Source organism: Anguilla anguilla, chromosome 7 (genome assembly GCF_013347855.1).
Source record: "Anguilla anguilla isolate fAngAng1 chromosome 7, fAngAng1.pri, whole genome shotgun sequence".
Classification (NCBI taxonomy): domain Eukaryota; kingdom Metazoa; phylum Chordata; class Actinopteri; order Anguilliformes; family Anguillidae; genus Anguilla; species Anguilla anguilla.
Genome location: NC_049207.1, coordinates 56,234,613 through 56,256,419, shown reverse-complemented (window position 1 = coordinate 56,256,419; position 21,807 = coordinate 56,234,613). Strand labels below are relative to the sequence as shown.

Sequence of the window (21,807 nt, the reverse complement as noted above, 5' to 3'; positions counted from 1 at the left end):
AAAGTACAGCCAAATATACATCACTAAAAGTACAGTCATAAAATTTTTTCAAATGAAACCACTTTCCAGATGTGTGGCATGATTGTTTTATTTACAAGGCTGGGAGAATCCCTTGTCATAGAGGACTTTTATCAGTGAAACCGAATGCGTTGTTCTCTCTCAGGTACTTTTTCTGCTGTAATTGGTGGGAGACAGAGCAGAAGCTAGCACTCATTGTTTGATCTTTGACCTTTTTTTAATACCTCCATGTATATTCAGCAACACAAACAGAATTGCACAAGCATGAAATCAATAGACATGGATCTCTCTGCCTCTATCTGTGAGGGAAAAGCAATGTCAGATGATAATGTATAGACGTGTGAACACTATATACTATAATTATTTTCAAAAGATGGAGTTGTAGGTATTGCAGCTGGTCGAATATTACTGACAAGGCGATCTCCTTATCACCTTATCCCCACCACTCATCATCACCAGCACATAGTGAACTGCAACCCAGCATTGTGGATAAACCCATTCAATTTGATATGCCTGACTGGTATAGTATGGTTTCAAAATACCAATGTGTCAATTTGATTACTTCCAGAAAAAAACACACATGTTTATTTAGTTCCTTAAATTAAGAGCAGGAAAGCAACTCTGTGAGTTCTTCCCCACCTGAGAAAGCACCTTTCTGCCAGAGAGGTTTTTCTCTCCTGTACATGGAAAACACCTGAGTACACAGACTGAACAATCAGTTCAATTAATTCCAAATCAATGCGGAGCACTTTGGCCTGATAGGTACATGCACTTGTATTACGAACGCATAGGTTACAAGAATTGTAATGAAACGATGTACGAACGATTTTTTTTTTTAATGATCCTGAGCCAGCAAGGTGTTATCACGTGTAGTCTATGTAAAGAACTAAACTAAAACTCAGGACCAGCTGATTGAGGGGGTTGTTTTCTTTGCTCAAATCTTGTAAGCACTTCCAAAATTGTATTGCCTTTTTTGTTAGATTTCCATTTTTTGTAGAACTTCTGTTTGCCTGTAGGATTTTACCTGCGCAACACTTAACAGCCTGCCCCGTGTTGTCCGACTTCTGACACGCTGGGCTGCTCATAGTGTTGTTGTCATTACGCGCCTGTGCGGTGGCGCTGCGGAGTAGTAGCATTACACTGTAATAGCGAGGGTTGCATTGTGTGGGTTTTTATTGCCTTGTGAAGTACCTTTTGCGGCTGACTGCCTGCCCTACGCGCTACGATGGAAGAGAAAGCCAGAGGGGCGGGCTGATATCATTTTATCTTTCATTGCTGAATTCAAACAGTAGTATTCTACCAGCTGAGCAAAGCCGTCACACCTGACTTCCTCGGCGCAGAATCGACAAGGGCTCATCCATCGCGCATCTCCGTTGTGGGAATCGTACAGGATTTTGTTTCCTTCATAGCCGACATCGTTCTAATGTTCGCTTTTGATTTTTTAAATATATAATTATTTTTATTTTTTACATTAAATAGCATATCGGTATTATCTCCGCTGTGTCGAGGGTTCAAAAGGTTGGTGATAGAATTTGATACTCCCGCTTACATACAATAGGGATTCAGTGCAGACGGTGCATATGGCTAACGTTAGCTAGCTGCTAAGGCTGGAAGTTGAATGCACGCTTGGTTTATTCCTACAATGGGCAATGCCCCAAGACAGATAACCAGCAAGCAAGCAAGCTTGCATGTGTATAGCTAACTTAGAAAATTTATAATTAAATTATATATTGAGCTAAATTGATATTATTAGAAAGCGATATAGTTATGTTCGGCGTGCTTCGCCAACAATGGAGCAAGCGAGCCAGCAGCGTTAATTTCTTACTGTTCGTTATTATTGGATAAATAAAATCGGGCGATGCCTTTAGCTAGCCTACGTTAGCTAATTTAGCTCATTCGATAGCTAGCTGGATAACTAATAGCGTTTCTCTCAATGGTGTTTCCCTATTATTGTGGTCAACTCTAGGTAACAGAACGGTGGCCGTGTGCACTGGGTTTGATGTCCTTCTAACAAAATTAATGTGAAGATGTGGGTGAACCCGGAGGAGGTTTTGTTGGCCAGCGCGCTGTGGATCACGGAACGAGCGAATCCATATTTCATCCTTCAGAAGAGAAAGGGACACGGAGAAGGAGGCGGGGGACTCGCAGGTAAGCACGGACGGCTTTTGTCTATCAATTATTTAACGATGCCAAGTTAAGCAAGTAGGTAGCTAATGTTACGGCGTAATAAATACACCGTGCCATCTGTCAATACAGATGTGTTTGAGGGCGGGGTGTCACATGTCTGGTACGTTGCTGTGTCGGTGTGTGTTAGACGTGCGCAAGGCACAGGTGACAATGACGAACGGAATGCCGCTGGGCGACATGCCGAGTATCTGGAGCGTCGAAAAGAGCCACCCATTAAATATCTAAAACTGTTTGCATTTCATAGAATTGTTATGCACCAGATTGCTCACACTAATCAGAGCCACAGCAAGAAATCTGACACCTGAAATTACACATTTTAGCAACTGAAAATGACACATTGGCCCACTGTTCGCATTGGTTCGTATATAATAAAGTGTGTGTATGTGTACACACACATCGCTTGGCCGTCAGTGTGAAAGAATTCTTCTCTAGAAAAACCTCCTCTGCAGCTTCATTGGTTTTTTCAAATCTGTGGAATACAAAGTCATTCCAAACCATGTAAGGGATACTGCAGATGTGGCTGTAGTATGTCTGTCTATGGGTGGATGCATGGTGGGAGTATACAAGAGTGATCTGAATCAAGAAAACTCAGAACAGGATGGGATGTCATCAGGATGACTGTAATACAGACGAAGACTGATGGATTGAGTGGAGACGGTGCTCACTGACGTGTGGGTACTTGTGCAAGCAGTGTCTCATGTCATACACACATGAGAATGCGTCATCAGTAATTAATGACATCTGATTGCTGCGCTGATTGGCTGTTGTGATCTTCCCTTTGTAGGGGGTTACGTGAAGAGATGGTTTGTCGTGCCCATAGCACGTATTCCTCCACCGGGTTCAGGCTGCTGAGTGTGCCCTTTCTTCTGTTTGCTCGGAGACAGAATTGATAAGCAAAGCAATAATAATACAATGTTTTACAAAGAAATAACAATGAAACAATCGAGACGTCTGTTAGTTTTCTGCACGGTGTCCATGTTGTCCGTGGTAGTGTATTGCGGTGGACAAAATCCAAGATAATTGGGGATTTCTTTTCTTTTGACTTCTGACTTGCCGTGTCAGAGACAGAGACCAGATCTGTTGAATTCCTGCAGCTTATTTACTGCAAGGCTGGAGGCGCAGCCATCTTAAAAAGTGAAAGATTGAATTTCTGGGTTGAGTGGCGGTGCTTTTTGGCGTGTGTGTGTGTGTGTGTGTGTGTGTGTGTGTGTGTGTGTGTGTGTGTGTGTGTGTGTGTGTGTGTGTGTGTGTGTGTGTGTGTGTGTGTGTGTGTGTGTGTGTGTGTGTGTGTGTGTGTGTGTGTGTGTGATGTCGGTGGGGAGAAGGGCACGGCGCTGGGGATGATGTAATGTTTATGTAAATGTGCACCAGGCTGGTCTGGGCACAGAGCGAGCTGCATTCAGTGTGCCAGTCTCTCCATCTCTCTCTCTTTCTCCCTCCTTTCTCTCTCACACTCTCTCCCTCCCATCTCTCTCACACTCTTTCTCCCTCTCTCCTCTCTCTCACACTCTCTCCCTCTCTCCTCTCTCTCACACTCTCTCCCTCTCCCTTTCTCTCCATCCTCTCTCCCTCACACTCTCCCTCTCCCTCATCATATCCTTTTCTCTTTCTCAGGCTGTAGTGGGAGTTGTGTCAGGAATTGTGTCCTGCTGAATCCAGTGAGCTGAAACACAGAGCTGGGCACTGGAGAGGCTGGTGGGCTGGTCTTGGCTCCAGGGTTGTTCTGTTGTTGTCACTGAGCAGACTGTATCTTAGTGCCCTTGCACAAGGGAGTTTACTTGTACAAATCTCAGTTTCTGATAATAGGTATTTTCGAATGGAGAAGATCGTAAAATCGAAACAGAAGCCAGTGATTGGTCTTTCTGTTTCGTTGTGATAAGGGCATGATTGGATCAGGCCTCAGTAGGATACAATAAGCTAGGCTAATCATTTGCTGGGAGACATGCAGCTCTGCTGGGGGAAGGGCAAGTTCTATTTCAGTGTTCATCTTAGGAGTCTGTGACTACGGCAGAGTCACACAGCGGTAGCTAGCTAGCCTCTCCCCCGGCGATGGACCCTTAACTGCTTGTTTGTTTAAAGTGATCTTTGTAACCTTGCAGCCCCCAGCTCAGAACCGCTCGATCAGACAGGGAGACCGCAGCCTGCAAACGGAAACCAAACAATCCGACTTGTGACTTGTTTTTGTTTGTTGGCTCACTTGTCTTGTCAGACGGTTGCAGAGGTGTGGTGCTCTTTTGTGGTTTAGACTGTGACTTTATGACTCGAGTTTGACCTAAGAAAATAAAAACAGGATGACCTGCTCATCACGTTGTGTACTTTTAGTTATAGGCTTGTCTTCTGCAGTTGTGTTGTACTGCGTTTTTCTTCAAACTCAGGAAATAAGTCAGTTACTTCTCAGTTTGAATTTTTCTCCCCCTGAGATCCTTGGACATTATCCACAATGTTTCTTTAAGTTTGTTTTTCTGCTGAACGCAATTACACGATCGTTGTGACTGCTTTTTAAAAATGTGATCTCCCAGGTTACTTCATGTGAATATGAGGGCTTAGTTAATGAGTAGTTAATTGTAGCCATCCATGGACTGTGGTGCAAAGTGAGAGAAATTCTGTCTGTCAACTGAAAACAGTTCAAGACTGCTGTGTGGGTTTTTTTTAAGGAATTAACTCTTATATACTCTTATTTATTTGAATCTTTGTTTAAAAAATGCAGGCATTGAGCCTGATTTACTAAGCCCTTTAGCACATGCAAAACCAATAACATTGCCAGTGATTGGTCGTGGTATTTGTTTTGCACCAATCATTGGTTGTGTTATTAGTTTTGCGTGTCCTGAAGGGGTGTCCATGGCCAGGAGATCATGGTAAATCAGGCCCTTAATGTGGCCATGTTGCCGATGCCACAGCTGTTGCCTGGACAGGTTATATTTGTTGTAATTAAGACCTGGGGAAAGTCATTATAATTCTGTTAAAAACAGGGATGTGCTGTAAAAATGAGCTCAGTTTCCACCTCTGAGGCTCTGAGTCCTGTCCGAGCTCCTCGTGTGCATGAAATGGATTTTAGAGGCCAGTGGCCTGAGGAGCTGGATACTGACTGGAACGCGAAAGAGGAACCCTGGGTTTTACCTTCGCGTAAAACCCGGTGGGATCTCCAGCACGCATGGCTGCAGGGGGCAAAAGGAGAAGCTGAGATTGTAGCGTGGAAGCAGAGTTCCTCTTGTGGTCCTCGCGTTTCAGAATGAGAACAGCATGACAGGACTTTCAGGTCTTACAAAATTCGAAGTCTCGTTGGAGCCCGTGTTGTCCTCAGTTATGTAAGAAGGTTCTGACGTTGCTCGCGGTCACTTGTTGCGGTTAAATTAATTTTGAAACACAAAACTGAATTGATTGGTGGAGTGCAGCCTGAAATGCGAGCATTATTTAGGCTTAAGTACAGCACAGCTAACACTGCCTTTCTCCACACAATTCAGCCCCTGTTTTAGTGTAGGTGTTGGTGTTCCAAGTTTTTTTTAATTGGCCAGTCGAAGTGTGCCATGAAAGGTTGAGCGTGGGCGAGGATGATGAAGGTTTGCCCTCGTCTTCGTCGGCGGTTTGGTGCTCTTTGTGGCTGGAGGTATTTTTGGCCGTCGCTGTTTTCCAAAACGCTGGCACGCGCTCTGGAGGGTTGAGGTCCTCCACACGTGTGGGCGAGCCGTTTGCGTGTGAGATGACGTGGCTGACGCCTGGAGACTTTCCCTTCCGAGACCCTGTCAGTGTGGCGGGGGGCGGGGGGGTTGTGGTGGGGACTGGAGCAGACACCCGAAGTTAGCTGTCATTAATTTGGTCTGAGGTGAAACTGCTTTCAGACCACCCTCCGCTCCCCTCACCACACAGTGCGCGGTGTTTGTTTATCTACTCAAAGTCCACAAGAGATCGCATTGTAACCACGCCACGGAGAATGGAATCTGTGTAACATGACGAACACGTTTCGTGTCCTGTTTGCTTTCCGCACGCTGACCTACATAACTCAGGAACCTGTAGGTGTATGCTTCTGTGTTTAGGCAAAAAAATATAGCTAGCGCGGTTTGAAAGTGTACCATTTTTACAATGCAGAGAGGGAAATTAAAACCCCCCAATTGCATTTAAAAGTCGGTCTTGAAATAAGCAAATAACTATTTTTTCCATTCACTGTAAAGTTTCCATATATTAACCTCGCAATTCTATGACTTAGTTGCACTCATGCACAAGCTTTTAAACCATCAGAAGATCTGATTTTAAATCAGTCTCACATTTCTTTCGGCCTCGTTGGTTTAATGTTGAAATCTTACATTGCTGTACAGCACTTTTTTTTGGTCTGACTAGAATGTCACATTTGCTAAATCTTGGCATACGGGTGCAGGAATTGTATGTTTATTTCTTTGCTGTATGTCTTTTTTATTTTATGCAGGTGAAAGGTAAAGTGACACACTGTGTGTGTTTTTGGAGTAGCACGTTTCAAATGTCTGTACAGGTCTCATCATGTGGGTCATGTGACCTCATTAGAATCTTGGGATTCCATTTTTTCGAAGGTGTGCCCCGCTCTGTGTGTGTGTGTGTGTGTGTGTATGCGCGTGTGTGCGTGCATGTATGTGAGTGTGTGTGTGTGTGTGTATGTGAGACTGTGTGTGTGTGTGTGTGTGTGTGTGTGTTATTCCGCTTGCTCTCCGCAGCAGGCTCCCTGTGTTTGGGTGCTGAAGTGGATTCTGTTACTTCCGTGAGGAAGCGAGTCAGAAATAGCATCTCTGGATGACTCATGATCTGATGAAGCTGAGGCTGGGCCTCTCCCAGCAGCCCCTCCCAGCAGCCCCTCCCAGCGCCGCTCTCGCGGATGAGCTGGTCCCGCGTCGTCGCGGTGAGGGCGTCCCTGTGTTCTCCTGGTCTGTGGGCGTCGGCCTGTGTTGCGGGACAGTGAGAGCTCCGGCTCGTTCTCCGCCTGCAGGTACAGGCAGACGGCAGCGTCGCCCTGGGGCCAATCAGAACGCAGCAGGCGTGCGTCTTTATTGCGTTTCCACAGGTACACCTGGCCCCAGGTGCATGCCCATCAGCGGCGTCGGTGGCCGGCTCCGGTGGAATCGGTGTGCCTGCAGCGGGGTCTGCAGCGGGGCCTGCAGCGGGGTCTGCAGCGGGGTCTGCAGCGGGGTCTGCAGCGGGGTCTGCAGCGGGGCCTGCAGCGGGGCCTGCAGCTGGGCCTCAGTGGGCCTGTTCTAACTGCGGGAGAAAGTGCGTCTCCAGTCTCGGCTCATGACATAACGCCTTACCAACACCGGGTGTTTGTGCCGCTCTGTTCCTCCGCCTGATGATCCTTTTCTTTCTCTCTCTCTGAAATGGAGGGTGACGGGTGCAGGGCAGGCCACTGCACTGCTGTGAAAAAGAAACAAATAATTTTTTTATTTTAAAAAAAGGGAAAAGCTGATTGTTCTCCGGCTCTCCTCTCTTAGACAGACGTGTTTGTGCAGCCTGTGTGAGATGCCACCCTGCCTGCCCTTTTCTCCTCATGAAATCACTCTCCACATGAGTAACTGAAAGAGTCTATTGATTTTGGGCTGTGTTTTAATGGTGCTGGAGAGCGTGCATCGTCAGGCTGTGTGACCTGCTGTTAAACCAGCCTGTGAGTGCTCGTAGGAAGCCTCTCCTTTTCAAACCTCCCCTCTTGTGTTTTGTTTTTTATTGGTCTGATCGTAGCGGCTTGTTTTCGTGTGACGGAGAGTTCAAACTCAAGGTGAAGATGATGAAACCGGGCCGAACCGGGCCGGCTCTTCTGATCTGGTTTCTCCCAGCTTTACTCACGCAGGTTCGGTCTGGCAGCCGCGGGCTGGCGTTATTGAGTGCAGCAGGCCTGAGGTTTCACAGTCGAGTGCTCCTGGGCTCATATTTTTAATATTTAATGCTGTTATTACAAAGACTGCCATTTCCATCTGTGATCCCGGAGCTGGGGCGGTGCGCACGCGGTGGAAGTCGGGTGTGACATGCCGTCCAGCAGCCTGTGTGTGGGTCAGCGAGAGGAACGCTGTTGGCATTCAGTCAGTTTGGAGCTGCACACCTGCGATGTAGTGGGAGTGTGTGCTGTAGACCTGGGGTCACGGGGCACATGGAACAGCAGGGGGCGCTGGTGTCGGGCCCGGCTGTGGTGTGTGTTGTGAGTGACGTGACAGAGGGAGTGGATGTGTTTTTGGATCAGGGCTGGTTGTGTATATCCGGCCCGAGTCTCTGAGCTCTCCCCCCCCCCCCCCCCCCGCAGGGCTGCTGGTTGGAACTCTGGACGTGGTGCTGGACTCCAGTGCCCGAGTGGCCCCGTACCGAATCCTGTACCAGTCCCCTGACTCCTTGGTGTACTGGACCATCGCCCACGGTGGGTATCGCATGACACTCCCCCACTCCCCCCCCCCCCGCACACACCCCCACACCCCCGAGCTCTCTCACATCCGGCCTCTCCTCTCCCCCATTGGCTGAAAATGCAGAGCATTACATCATAGGCCAGCATCTCGGGAATAAACATGACTCAAGACCGTCCGTCCGGATGTGCGAACGGCCGGAGAAGGAGAGCCGCTCTGCTCTGTGTTTGTGTGCGTGTCCCGCGGCCGCTTGCACCCGGCAGGGTTTGCCTTCCTCAGGTTACCCGGCCACACTGAATCACGTGTCCTTCATGGTCCTGTGTAAGGGGACACCGGCTGTCACGCGGCTGAATTTCAGGGGAGTGCTTAAACGAGCCGGCCGAGGCCATGCTGCTGGAGTCAGGCTCACACGGCTGCTCTGCTGCTGGAGTCAGGCTCACGTGGCTGCTCTGCTCGGCCTTTTTCATTCTGTCAAGCATTTCAGTGGCTCCTGAACACACAGTCAGGCACGCATGTTATCTTTTATATTATAAGATGCACACATGCGTGTTATCTGTGATATTATACGATGCACACTCGTGTTATCTGTGATATTATACGATGCACACCCGTGTTATCTGTGATGTTATAAGATGCACACATGCGTGTTATCTGTGATGTTATAAGATGCACACATGCCCGTGTTATCTGTGATGTTATAAGATGCACACATGCGTGTTATCTGTGATGTTATAAGATGCACACATGCCCGTGTTATCTGTGATGTTATAAGATGCACACACCCGTGTTATCTGTGACATAAGATGCACACATGCGTGGTATCTGTGATGTTATAAGATGCACACATGCGTGTTATCTGTGATATAAGATGCACACACACCCGTGTTATCTGTGATATTATAAGATGCACACACGCGTGTTATCTGTGATATTATAAGATGCACACACACAGATCTGAGCCGTGCGCTCTGTCTCACAGGGAGCTGCAGAAAGGAGATCACGGAACACTGGGAATGGCTGGAGCAGAACCTGCTGCAGACGCTCTCCATCTTTGAGAACGAGAATGACATCACCACCTTCGTCAAGGGCAAGATTCAGGCAAGTCCCTGCTCTGCTCTTTCAGACTGCCTGCGTTCAGCAGCCTTAACAGTGGGTTTTGACCTGGGGAATACAGATTTTAGAAAGTCTTGCTTCGAGTTTGTCTGTATTTCACTCCTGAAAACGCAGACCCTAATCAATCCACAGTCACAGCTCGGCCTTTTTTATTGTAACAATTGTCATTTAAAGATAGTAAACATGAATGAAAAATGATGCTATTTTTTTGGCTATCATGTGTCATTCAGAACAGGCTGCTAACTCCCTGCGAGCATCATCGTCTTTACTGAGGGTTACGTTAGCTTAAAACGTCGGCAGCTGTCCAGGTTCACATGAAAGAGCTAGCACGTAGATCAGAGCTAACACGTAAATGAGAGCTAGCATGTTAATCAGAGCTAACACGTAAATCAGAGCTAGCATGTAAATCAGAGATTTCCTCCTCTCGCTGTAGGGCATCATTGCGGAGTACAACAAGAATCACGGCATCAAGGAGGATGACGACACAGACAAGTTCAAAGAGGCCATCGCCAAGTTCCGCAAGCTCTTTGGAATGCCCGAGGAGGAGAAGCTGGTGAACTACTACACCTGCAGCTACTGGAAGGGCAAGGTCCCCCGCCAGGGCTGGCTCTACCTCAGCATCAACCACCTGTGTTTCCACTCCTTCATGCTGGGGAAGGAAGGTACTGCAACACACCCCCCAACTCCACCCGCAACCCGACCAATCACCTTACTGTATATACCTCAGTCCGACTAATCACCTTACTGTATATACCACACCCCCCAATACCACCCGCAGTCTGACCAAACACCTTACTGTATATACCACACCCCCCAACACCACCCGCAGTCCGACCAAATCCCCTTTCTGTTTACACCACACCCCGCAACACCAACCGCAGTCCAACCAATCACCTTACTGTACATAGCACAGTCCGACCAATCATCTATCTGTATATACCACTGCCCCACACAATTCCATTTTCCTTTGTGTCTTCAGCAGTGCATTAATTATATAGTGAGGCTGTAACGTGTCCCTCTATGACACCTCCAGGGTAACTTCATTCTCACACACAGGATCCCTGTTTAGTGTCTGCGAGCTGATCAGTGGAGGCGCTCGTCAAAGTTTTAATTAGGATGAGCGGAGGTGCGCAGTCACTGTTTGCATAAGCTGATGTTATTAGCATTTGACAGGGCTGACACACAGACAGCTAAACCGTGTTAAACATTTTGATTAGAAAGCATTAATATTGCACAGATGTAGCCAGCCCTCTGTCTCTCTGAGTCCCGGGACCGATCTAGCTTCAGCCCGTTTGCGACGTTGCGGGTTAGTCTGCGGTACGTTCACCTGCTACGCTACGCTTGCCTGATATTGAGAGCAGCCCGCTGCCGTAGCTCACTTGTGTAATATTTGTACCTTGTTACTTGAGTGCAATGAAGTTTATACGCTACATAAAGCGGATGTGTGGCTTTTGCATCAAGGCACCTTTTTCCAGACCACAATGCACTGATGTTTTGAAAATTGCTAAGGTTTAGAATGTGACTTGTTTGACAGTACTGTGTAGTTTGAGCATTGCTGTGCGTTTTTGAACAAGAAGAATGTGAGCGCAACATAATATTTCAGCTTTTCTGGATTCAGGGAAGTGACATGGGTGGTTTATGAGATTCTCTGTGTGACGTTTAATAAGACGCGATGGGACAGGGGAACAACCTGCCAAAAAAAGAAGCTGTCCTAATTTTTAATGCGGCTCTTCCTCTGCTCCTCTCAGCCGAGCTGGTGATCCGCTGGGCAGACGTCACGCAGCTGGAGAAGAGCGCCACCATGCTGCTGCCCGACATGATCAAAGTGAGCACGCGCTCGCACGAGCACGTCCTCTCCGTCTTCCTCAACATCAACGAGACCTTCAAGCTGATGGAGCAGCTGGCCAACATCGCCATGCGCCAGCTGCTGGACAACAAGGGCTTCGAGCAGGACCGCTCGCTGCCCAAGCTCAAGAAGAAGTCCCCCAAGAAGGTGTCTGCTCTCAAGAGGCAAGCCTCCGCCCCCTCGTCGCCACGCTCCGCCTGCGTCGCCAGAGATCGGCGCTGTTCCGTCCCGCCAGGCTGAGGTCACACGCCTCTTCTCTCTTTTTGTTCTGGCAGGGATCTGGACGCCCGTGCGAAGAGCGAGCGCTACAGGACCCTTTTCAGGCTGCCCAAGGACGAGAAGCTGGACGGACACACGGACTGCACCCTCTGGACGCCCTTCAACAAGACGCACATCCTGGGCCAGATGTTCGTGTCCACCAATTACATCTGCTTCACCAGTAAAGAGGAGACTCTGTGCAGCCTCATCATCCCGCTGAGAGAGGTCAGCCGCCCCTCTGATTGGCCTGAGAGACCCATGTGACGCATATGAGCCAATCATGAGAGTGCACTGTTTTCAAACACAAAAGCAACACCAACCGTGCTGTGGTCTCCATTTTGAGTATACAGCATGAATAGTGGTAACAGCAGCAGTCAGAAGAATGAGAAGTCAGATCAGCCAGCTGTATTCATAAATATATTTTTTTGTTATTAGTTGTAAATGTGGTCCTGCCGATTACGTTTAGTCTTTATCAGATCATCATGGATCACATATTCATTTATTACCACTGTGTTTTTAAGAGGAAAGGGTCCCAGACCCATTGAATTGTGGGAAAGCGCAGCAGCTGATTAAACAGGCTGTAGCTGTCGCGTTTAATCTGCTTTAGTCACTGCTGGGGTTGCTAAGAAACGCTCGCGCGGACCTCCAGCATCACGCCCTCACAAGTTCCCGACATGAACCCTCCTCGCATGACTTCCCCGATTCAGCAGCAGATATAAATATCAGTGTGCTCTACATGGCAAAATTACCCCAGATATATACCACCTGTTCAGGACCTATAGCTACGTATGTCTTAGCCTGTTAGCTCTGCTGAACATTTATAGTGAGATAAATCTTTGCTTTAAGTGGATTAAAATGAGATGTTTTCCTATTCTGATCCTTTCACAATCAATGACTAAGTGCATAGATACTGCAAAGTGTTTCTACCCAAGTGTTTTTTCCTTAGTGGTGCAATTCCTGTATTGTGTTTTTCTGTGAAAATGGCGGCGTTGCTGTTTCGTTAGTTGCCCTGTTCACCCCGCCCCTGTCTCTCAGGTGACTATCGTGGAGAAGGCGGACAGCTCCAACGTGCTGCCCAGCCCTCTGTCCATCAGCACCAAAAACAGGATGACCTTCCTCTTCGCCAACCTCAAAGACCGCGACTTCCTGGTCCAGCGCATTTCTGACTTCCTGCAGCAGACCACCTCCAAGATTTACTGTGAAAGGGAGCTCACGGGCAGCTTCAACAGCTCCGACGAGGAGGTGAGCCGAGAGCCTGATTAATGAGTCGCTCTTAACTCCCCGAAGCCAGGGTGTTCCTGGGGCAGACGCTTCATTAAAGGCTGCAGCCCTGTGAGAGACTGCTTAATGCGGATCATCTGCAACGAATGGCATAGTTCTGCAGTGAGGCCAGAGTGGGTCAGTTAGAAACGACTACAGTCAAGGGGGGGTATCTTCCACGCAATAATAATTATTAAATGTGTTGATTGTCCTGATGTAGCTATCTTTGTTATAATTGTTATAATTTTTTTTTTACTTGAGATGAGATGGAAGTAGTTTTCCCCACGCTTATGAGACTGGCCCTTGTTATATAAAGCAATCTGCGACAGCACCAGCAGCCTGTTAGCATTGCGCTAGCCTGCGTCCATTAAGACCAGTAATGGTTCAGACCGATAGCACTGGGAGCTTCTACGGTACGTCCGTCCCTGAGTTTAGAGGTTCAGACTGACAGCACTGGGAGCTTCTACGGTACGTCCGTCCCTGAGTTTAGAGGTTCAGACTGACAGCACTGGGAGCTTCTACGGTACGTCCGTCCCTGAGTTTAGACCAATCAGGCAGCACAAAGGCCTGCTCCTACGTGCTCGTTGGGTTTGGAGTATAATCGCAGGCTTTCGTGAGCCTGGTACTGAAAAGAAGAAAGAGAGCATGTTTGACAGGAGGGTGGGAGGGCAGCCGTGGTATGTACAGTTCTACTCCCCCCCCAGTAACCTGCCCCCCCCCCCAGGCCTACTCCCGCCAGAGCAGCCTGCTGTCCTGCAGCCCCCAGGCCAGCCTGAGCTCCGAGTCTGAGGGCGACCGCCAGTTCAACCTGAACCACAACAGCGTCCCCACCGCCAGCCAGGCCCTCATGACCATGTACCGCAGGAGGTCGCCCGAGGAGTTCAACCCCAAACTGGTAAAGAGCCGTCCCAGCATGCACTGGGAGACCGGCTCCCTGGGAAAGCCATGTCTGGCTCTGCGGCGTACCGCGTGTGCCAGGCCGTTAGAGCGCTTGCTGACGGATGAGTCACATGCTCACTGTGGCGTTTGGAACAAACCCTCCCTGTCTTATCTTTTCACTGCCAGTGCTGACAACTTAAATATTTTCCATTCCGTGTGACCTGTTTGTTTCGTTCACTGTGATAAAAGGGGGATGAGGGAAGGGCCTGAAAATTGCTTCACATTGCTGAAACACTTGAGAAACACCTCTGCAGACTCTGTATATAAAAATGCCTCTTTTCTTTTGAAGACTAAAGGCATAAACTTGTCTATTATTTTGACCACCGTGTTGGTGTAACTGATTTAATTGATGTTATTCACTGTGAAGCAGGGGCAGTTGTTTTTGTTTGTTTCCTGACCCACATGAATAATTGATGTTTTAAAAATGACTAATCGAGACTCCTGTGACACTAACTATTATGTTTTAGACTAGTCAGACGAGTGTTAATTCATAACCTCCAGCAGTTTGTCCAAGCCGAAAAAAAAACTTGTTCTCCCACAGTTCACCTGAGTACCAGAAACCAGAAATAACTTCATGTTGCTTGACAGGCATCTCTTGTTTCCCCACTGAAGTGCTGCCATTGTTTTGACTTTAAATTTTGGTCACATTTTACGATCCCGTGTGGCTATGTGGAAGCCTTCTCCATCTCTTCAGCTCACAGCAGTGTGCTTCTGCAATCAGCACCAGCACTGCAGAGGCCTTTGGCTCAAACTGGGTCCTGGGCCCCCCCTGTGTACGCTAGCGTTTACAGCGCACCCTTCTCTCCCCGCGCAGGCGAAGGAGTTCCTGAAGGAGCAGGCCTGGAGGAACCACTTCACTGAGTACGGCCAGGGCGTGTGCATGTACCGCACGCAGAAGACCAAGGAGCTGGTGCTCAAGGGCATCCCCGAGAACATGCGGGGAGATCTCTGGCTGCTCTTCTCCGGTGAGCCGCACTGCTAGTCCCCACTCCGCTGCTCCCCACTCTGCTGGTCCCCACTCCACTGGTCCCCACTCTGCCGGTCCCTACTCCGCTGGTCCCCACTCTGCCGGTCCCTACTCCGCTGGTCCCTACTCTGCTGGTCCCCACTCCACTGGTCCCTACTCCGCTGCTCCCCACTCTGCTGGTCCCCACTCCACTGGTCCCCACTCCGCTGCTCCCCACTCTGCTGGTCCCCACTCCACTGGTCCCCACTCTGCCGGTCCCTACTCCGCTGGTCCCCACTCTGCCGGTCCCTACTCTGCTGGTCCCTACTCTGCTGGTCCCTACTCTGCTGGTCCCTACTCTGCTGTTCCCCACTCCGCTAGTCCCTACTCTGCTGGTCCCCACTCCGCTGCTCCCTACTCTGCTGCTCCCTACTCTGCTGCTCCCCACTCCGCTGGTCCCTACTCTGCTGGTCCCCACTCTACCGGTCCCTACTCCACTGGTCAGGCTTTTTGGAATGTTTTTTTTGTTTGTTTGTTTTGTTTCTTTTTGTTTGCAAAATTCTAAGTCGGTGCTCTAGAACTCCATTGCTTTCAGTTAGCTGTAGTGATTGTAACATCTGTGAAATACTGTACATTACAATGAGAGCTTATGTATGACTTGGCTTATGTTCCCGTAGCGCTTTACAAGAAAATGAATATGAGAAGTTAGAGAAGTCAAAATTAAGAGGAATAAGCACACAAAAACTGAAGCTTCAGATGTGAATTGAATTTGCAGAACAGCTAGAAGCAGAAATGGGCCCATCTGAGAAACGGGGTGACCACAGGTCCTCTGGAAAGTGCACCTTCCTGTGTACCGGCGTGCAGAACAGGAAGTGTGGTCAAACCAGCTCTGTTACCTTTGAGCAGTCTCAGAACCCCCCCACTCTCCTCCCGCCACATCTTGTGTTTCAGGTGTATGTTTGAGTGCATGCATTAACAGCTATGGAGGATAACTGCATAAAGCTGCAGTTTTTGTTTGGCTGCAGCCCTCTTAGGGTGTAAAATGACGCTGCAAACATGGAACTTGATGGAAAGAGTACAGTAGGCAGGGACATACAATTGTAAGTATGAGTTCTAACTCACGAACAGATGATTTTAGAATTTCATAGATCTGGAATAAAAATAAAAAATAGCGGTTACACAGACCCTTTACTTAGCAGTCAGACCTTTTATTTGGTGTTGAGGAACAGTGTTGTGAATCGTCTCGGAGACCATATTGATTTTAATTTGAACTACTTTAGCATTAGCCTGCGGCCAGTTGTTCACAGTAGTTCCTACTTACATGTGCGTGAAGTTTCAGGTTTAAAACGGCCTTGACCAGTCAGTTCTGCAGCTTGGTAAACCACAGATCAGAGATGTACCTGCGCTGTCAGTGTGACATTCTATCTGTGCGGATGTCAACACGCTGTACAGTTGACTTATTTTTTTTGTTTTTACTCATTTCCTGTACGATTTAGCCGAAACAAGGTGGGATGCTGTATGTTTTCTGTGAAGCCTGCCTGTTCGAGGCTGCTTTTATCTTCTGAGTGTTGATTGTGAAATGATAACATCTGTGGATCAGCGGAACTGCCGATGCTGCAGCTGAGCTCCCAGAATGCAGCAGTGTGTGTGGGAGCCGTGCGAAGGCTTCACCGGGCTCAAACGTGGAGCCGTTTGTCTGAAGGGGAAGGGGAGCGATTGGCTGCCTCTGTGTGCCCCGCGCCACGCGTCGGTGGAGAGGCGCTGTGTGATTGCCCTCGCTCCGTGGACCCGTCCCCTCTGTCCGGATAAAACTCGAGCGTTGTTTTAGGAGCCGGGCAGAGAGGCCCGCTTTTCCCCGGCCGCGTATGTGAAGCCTCGTTTATGTAACGACTTTGTGTCCGTCCTCCTGTCCCCATACGCCTCCACCTCCACCTCCACCTCCACCTCCCTTCACTGGGACCTCCAGTGCAGGTACATATCGCTCATTAATGCACAACTGGGGTGTGCACTTTGAGATAAGTCCGGGGGATTATTTGGAGACTTCATTAATAATGGAGAACAAAGTAACAGTAGCAGGCATCAGAGGAAGGCTTGTGTCAGAGAAAGCTAATACTGTGAGAGACAGAGCTCTTCCTCTTAAGGGGATTATTTCTTTCGCATGTATTCCCTGCCAGTTTCTCCATTACAGCAACGATCATTAATTTAATAAAGAACCTCCACTGGAACACACCAGAGAATGTGAAATCAAGAATATTTGTTGCAGTTTAAAAATTGCTTACTTTTTTGTTATGTGATTTTATAAGAGCTATGATGTTTTTTAAAAAGCAAATTACAGTGAAGAAGCCATTTAGAAACAGATGCCACAAAGTCAATTTTGGTTCCTGTTGAGGTTCCCTTCAAACCCAGCTTGGGCGGGGCTTGTTTTGTGCTGCCCAGCGCACAGCGAGCGTCGCTGATGAACAGGCTGCCATGCTACGCTTGTTCAGCCCATCAGTCATGGCGGGCGGTGTGAACATGTGGTCTCAGAGTTGTGTTGAGATGATGGGATGTTGTGGTCGTTGTCACGGAGATGAGAGGCGGCCCTGGCTCTGACGCGTCTCTTCCTGCAGGGGCCATAAACGAGATGACCACCCACCCGGGGTACTACGAGGACCTGGTGGAGAAGTCCATGGGCAAGTACAACCTGGCCACGGAGGAGATTGAGCGGGACCTGCACCGCTCGCTGCCCGAGCACCCCGCCTTCCAGAACGAGATGGGCATCGCCGCCCTGCGCCGGGTCCTCACCGCCTACGCCTTCCGCAACCCCAACATCGGGTACTGCCAGGTACCCCAAAAACGCCTTTTAAACGCTTAGAACCAATTACGCAAATGTTTCCGATATTTACGGTGTCTGAAGAGTTAAGGCATTTCAAATACAAGTTTTGAAAAGTCTAAATTAGGAATGTGAGCATCTACAGTGGGACTCCGAGCAGGGAAGAAGGACTTCCCACATTCATGGCTTACAGATACAGTACCAAACGCAGAAGAAAAACTGTGTTATTGATATTGTATTTTTTTTCTAACTGTAAAGCATTTAAACAGTCCTTCAGTGTGATCTATGAACACTGTCTGTGTTAACTACTGACTGGTCTATGAACACTGTCTGTGTTAACTACTGACTGGTCTATGAACACTGTCTGTGTTAACTACTGACTGGTCTATGAACACTATCTGTGTTAATTACTCACCGGTCTGTGAACACGGTCTGTGTTAACTACTCACCGGTCTGTGAACACGGTCTGTGTTAATTACTCACCGGTCTGTAAACACGGTCTGTGTTAATTACTCTCCAGGCTATGAACATCGTCACCTCTGTGCTGCTTCTGTATGCCAAAGAGGAGGAGGCCTTCTGGTTGCTGGTCGCCCTGTGTGAGCGGATGCTGCCCGACTACTACAACACCAGGGTCGTAGGTCAGTACTGCTGCTAGGCTACTACAACACCAGGGTCATAGGTCAGTACTGCTGCTAGGCTACTACAACACCAGGGTCGTAGGTCAGTACTGCTGCTAGGCTACTACAACACCAGGGTCGTAGGTCAGTACTGCTGCTAGGCTACTACAACACCAGGGTCGTAGGTCAGTACTGCTGCTAGGCTACTACAACACCAGGGTCTTAGGTCAGTACTGCTGCTAGGCTACTACAACACCAGGGTCGTAGGTCAGTACTGCTGCTAGGCTACTACAACACCAGGGTCGTAGGTCAGTTCTGCGGCTAGGCTACTATAACACCAGGGTCGTAGGTCAGTTCTGCGGCTTGGCTACTATAACACCAGGGTCGTAGGTCAGTTCTGCTTTGCTGCCAGAACCTCCAAATTCACTAGAAGCTCTGGTTTGCTTTTATGTTTGTGAGCTCAGTGTTTTGTGTGTTGAACAGAGTGCAGAATGGTGTGAGTTAGAGAAGGACTCAGAGGCCTTGGAGGGTTGATGTAGCCATGGTGCATTCCTCCTTAACATTGCTTAACGTGCTTAATGTGTGTGTGTGCGTGTGTGTGTCTGTGTGTCTGTGTGCGTGTGCGTGCTTGTTTTGTGCTGCTCAGGCGCGCTGGTGGACCAGGGCGTGTTTGAGGAGCTGGCTCGGGAGTACGTGCCCCAGCTGTACGACTGCATGCAGGACCTGGGCGTGATCTCCACCATCTCCCTGTCCTGGTTCCTCACGCTCTTCCTCAGCGTCATGCCCTTCGAGAGCGCCGTGGTGGTGGTCGACTGCTTCTTCTACGAGGGCATCAAGGTCATCTTCCAGCTGGCGCTGTCCGTGCTCGACGCCAACATCGACAAGCTGCTGAACTGCAAAGACGACGGCGAGGCCATGACCGTCCTGGGCCGGTGAGGCCTGCTGCTTCGCGGTTATGGCGGGTCACTGCAGAGCTGTGGTGCTCTACTTCCTGTTTCTGAATGTCGCATGTGTCTCTATATGGCAGAATAACTCTGTGTTTCTGTCATATTTTGGGGCAACTCTTTAAATGCTGGACTTGCCAAATAAATAATATCCAACTAGAAAGGGCTCTGAAGAAATTTGAATAAATCTAGTGGCAAAAAGGACAACTAGGAGTTGCATAGTGATTTGCAGCTGTAATCCTCTGGCTTCTGAAATGGATTTGAAGCAGAAGTTCTCTTGTTTCCCAAATAGTCCACTATAATTTGCTCCTTTGCGTTGGTAGCTGACTGGCCTGTAGAGCGCTAACCTTGCTGTGTGTTCTGTGTCTCAGGTACCTGGACAGCGTGTCCAATAAGGACAGCACCTTACCCCCCATCCCCCACCTGCACTCCCTGCTCACAGACGACCGGGAGCCTCACCCGGAGGTGGACATCTTCAAACTGGTGCGCAGCTCCTATGAGGTACGGCCCCGCCCCGCCCCGCCCCGCCCCGTCCCGTCCCACCCGACACAATCAACAACACAATCATATTAAAATAATCATGGGTCACATGGTGTATTCAGTGATAACAATGGCCCTTTGTCCACACATGGACACAAAATCAGCACACACTTTGCCTCAGTTATTCCTTTATTACTCCATTACTGCTTATGTAGGATTTATATCGGCTCTGTCCCCCTAATTTTAATTTCCCTTAACAAACTGAGGCCTGTTTGACCCTCCAGATTAACACGGATCCTTTATGCCATGCGTGAAAAATACTAACATTCCATAAGCACCAAACATAATCTGCACCTCAGTGCTGCAGCCACAGCACCATTTCATTAATGGGTCACATGCCAAGGTCTTGCAAGTCTTTTGCAATAATGTGCCTGGTCTTATGTTTTATAAATCATATGATTGTCGTGTATCGTTGGTCACTGGCTTTGTGTAGATTTTTTAGCACCATACATGCATGCGATGTTGAGTTCCTGCTTTTTTCACAGCCTCATTTTTGCCTGCCAAAAAGATAACTGCTTTGTTTTGGCATTATTTGGTCTGGAAATTGAACAATGAACGGTGTTATCATAGGGTTAGGGTTTGTTTTGTGGTTGTTTCCTGTTCTTGGTTTGTTCGCCTGTTGGAGCTGCAGCCCAGTGCTAACGCTGTAGCTGTGTGACAGACACCTGCTCTCTCGCTGAAGCAAAGTGCTGTAGTGAGCGAGGGGGGGGGTTTCTGTGGTTTTATCACCGCGTCTGCTGGGGGTGGGGGGGGGGGGGCGGGGGGGGGGCGGGGTTTCTGTCGGCGGTTTGATCACCGCATCTGACAGCGTGCGTGGGCGTGGGTGTTTGGGGAGGGGGGCGGATGAGCGAGGGGGGGGTGGTGAGCGGGGGGGGGGGTTGATTTGTTGCCTGCGCCTTCTCTGGCCCTTTTTGTGCTGATCTGGTGTACCCCTGACGCTTGGACAGAAATTCGGCAGCATCCGAGCCGACGTGATCGAGCAGATGCGCTTCAAGCAGCGGCTGCGGGTGATCCAGACCATCGAGGACACCACGAAACGCAACGTGGTAAGAGCCGACCCCCCCCGTCCTGCTGCGCTGCGCTGCCCCCAGCTGTGCTACACAGGGCATGTCCCACAGGCCCACAGCTGTGCTACACAGGGCATGTCCCACAGCTGTGCTACACAGGGCATGTCCCACAGCTGTGCTACACAGGGCATGTCCCACAGGCCCACAGCTGTGCTACACAGGGCATGTCCCACAGCTGTGCTACACAGGGCATGTCCTACAGGCACTCGCTCGCGTTGACACTGTATCTGTGTGACATCATTGATGTGTCAGTGGTGAAATTCTTGTGATGAGGTCACAGGCATTTTTTGTGTGTTGGGCAGGTGCGGACCATTGTGACTGAGACCGCCTTCAGCATAGACGAGTTGGAGGAGCTCTACGTCCTGTTCAAGGTGAGCAGCTGTGAAAGGGGTCAGACAGGTCGAGGGTCCGGCTCCCCTGGTCCTGTCCGCTTTAGAGCCTGTGTGTACTGGCCATCGCTGAAATACGAAACCTCCGTCATACTGGCCTGCTATTCTGAAGGGCCTCTGTCAGCTTTGTGCTCTTTCAGTCTCGTTTACATCTCCTCTGTGTGGATTACACATTCTGACCAATCACAGTCCAGAACACACGTTTGCTGGATCATTGGTCATGGAGAACTCGTCATTAGTGTTGTTATGTATCGTTATCATTACCGTACAGCTTAATGGCTTTAAACGAGGGATCTGTACCAGGTGGTCAGATCGCTGATGTCTCTGCCCAGACCGATCGATCGAGCGCTTGGAGTGCTTTCGTCCAGCCGAACGTTTCGCTCGCGCTGATTCTTTTTTTAAAAAGGCCTGGGCTGACCCCCGCAGTGTTGGGGCTGTCAGACAGGGGCTGCGAGGCTTTGTGGGTGTGGTGGGGGGCGGGGGGGCGGGGGGGGGGGGTCGAGTCCCCGGCCAAACGGGAGCTGGGAGAG

The 21,807-nt window shown here is 49.2% G+C and overlaps 1 protein-coding gene across 3 annotated transcripts in view; it reads left to right on the top strand.

Annotated features, from left to right (window-relative positions):
• Nucleotides 1–1,117: 1,117 nt before the first annotated feature.
• tbc1d9 (TBC1 domain family, member 9 (with GRAM domain)) overlaps nucleotides 1,118–21,807 on the top strand; it is a 27,903-nt gene continuing 7,213 nt past the window's right edge. For 2 of the 3 annotated variants that reach the window (XM_035425446.1, XM_035425448.1), the window contains exons 1-16: nucleotides 1,118–1,536; nucleotides 1,985–2,166; nucleotides 8,453–8,563; nucleotides 9,526–9,644; nucleotides 10,093–10,321; nucleotides 11,408–11,669; nucleotides 11,781–11,988; nucleotides 12,799–13,005; nucleotides 13,748–13,918; nucleotides 14,777–14,927; nucleotides 17,518–17,732; nucleotides 18,241–18,358; nucleotides 18,984–19,269; nucleotides 19,653–19,782; nucleotides 20,769–20,867; nucleotides 21,191–21,259. In XM_035425446.1, coding sequence (XP_035281337.1) covers nucleotides 2,046–2,166; nucleotides 8,453–8,563; nucleotides 9,526–9,644; nucleotides 10,093–10,321; nucleotides 11,408–11,669; nucleotides 11,781–11,988; nucleotides 12,799–13,005; nucleotides 13,748–13,918; nucleotides 14,777–14,927; nucleotides 17,518–17,732; nucleotides 18,241–18,358; nucleotides 18,984–19,269; nucleotides 19,653–19,782; nucleotides 20,769–20,867; nucleotides 21,191–21,259 — 2,496 coding nt within the window. In that variant the 5' untranslated portion in view covers nucleotides 1,118–1,536; nucleotides 1,985–2,045. Of the gene's footprint in view, nucleotides 1,537–1,638; nucleotides 2,167–8,452; nucleotides 8,564–9,525; nucleotides 9,645–10,092; nucleotides 10,322–11,407; nucleotides 11,670–11,780; nucleotides 11,989–12,798; nucleotides 13,006–13,747; nucleotides 13,919–14,776; nucleotides 14,928–17,517; nucleotides 17,733–18,240; nucleotides 18,359–18,983; nucleotides 19,270–19,652; nucleotides 19,783–20,768; nucleotides 20,868–21,190; nucleotides 21,260–21,807 lie in introns of those variants that run through there. The other variant, XM_035425447.1, reaches the window with a different exon arrangement.